This window comes from Centruroides sculpturatus, unplaced genomic scaffold, assembly GCF_000671375.1.
Source record: "Centruroides sculpturatus isolate CEXI.00-Female unplaced genomic scaffold, Cexi_2.0 scaffold6018, whole genome shotgun sequence".
NCBI lineage: Eukaryota > Metazoa > Arthropoda > Arachnida > Scorpiones > Buthidae > Centruroides > Centruroides sculpturatus.
The window spans coordinates 2,591-3,621 of record NW_019390157.1 but is presented as its reverse complement, the minus strand read 5'-3'; the positions used below and the strand labels follow the sequence as shown (position 1 = coordinate 3,621).

General features: G+C 23.7%; 1 protein-coding gene across 1 annotated transcript; it reads left to right on the top strand.

The window, feature by feature from the left end:
- Window positions 1–11: 11 nt before the first annotated feature.
- Window positions 12–491, top strand: LOC111617421 (protein kri1-like; the record flags this gene model as incomplete). The annotated part of the gene is made up of 2 exons (XM_023358715.1): window positions 12–208; window positions 283–491. Coding segments are annotated over exons 1-2 (321 nt in total), but the record flags the coding sequence as incomplete, so codon positions are not given.
- Window positions 492–1,031: the final 540 nt, after the last annotated feature.

Sequence of the window (1,031 nt, the reverse complement as noted above, 5' to 3'; positions counted from 1 at the left end):
GTTTATGTGAATATGAACATGTGAAATATTTGGTAATATTGAGCTAAAATCTCCATATAAACACTTTAGAAGAAGAAGAAGAAATATTTGGTAAATATGGAAGCATTAATCGGGGACGAATCTTCGGAATGTGAGCAAGAATTGAGTATTAACGAAGATTATGCTAAAAAATATACCAAATGGAGAGAAAAAGAAGAATTACAAAAACGTTAGTTCCCATCTAATGTATATTCACGTTGTTTTAATTCATCTTTTAATAGTTTAAATTTTGCTTAATTTCAGTTAAAGATCGATATGGAGAAGACGGTTTAAGAGATTCTTCCTCAGAATCATCATCATCTGAAGAAGAAGAAGAGGTATGCTTATATATTATTTGCTTTCTATATCTCTATTTAAAAGCAAACGAATACTGTATTAATTTGCTATTAACACATTTTCAACTGCTTTTTAAAAATGTTAAAATTTTAAAAAACCTTTATATACTTCAGAATGTATATTGTGGTTTTGCTATAAATATATAAAACAAACTCATTCCGACATAATCTATTACCATTAAAAATTAACATTATTTAATTTCAAATTGAAATAAATTATCAGTATAAATGTTGGAATTAAACTTATTTAATAATTATATGTTTATGATCATTAGTGTGATGTATATTATTTACATCCTAAAAATAAAAAATTGAATATGAAAAGCAATCATAAAATGTAATATAATTAAAAAGACATAGAAAATTCTTTATTGGAGTGAATATTAATAATATAAAAGCCATTGTTTGTATGTGAATTCCCTATAACTTCTGCTATTTTTGTCCAATCCTGATGAAACTTTGATTAAGTCTATATTTTTATGTTCCAATGGAAAATATCTACTTAATTTATGGAAATATTAGCTATTAGCTCTAAAAAAGGTTTTATCAATTTCAGCTTAGTGATATTATTTACCTTAAGTTTTATTTTTAAATATTTTGGCATGTGGTATAATTTAAAATAAATTAAATTAAACGTTAAATTTTAAGAAAATAGCT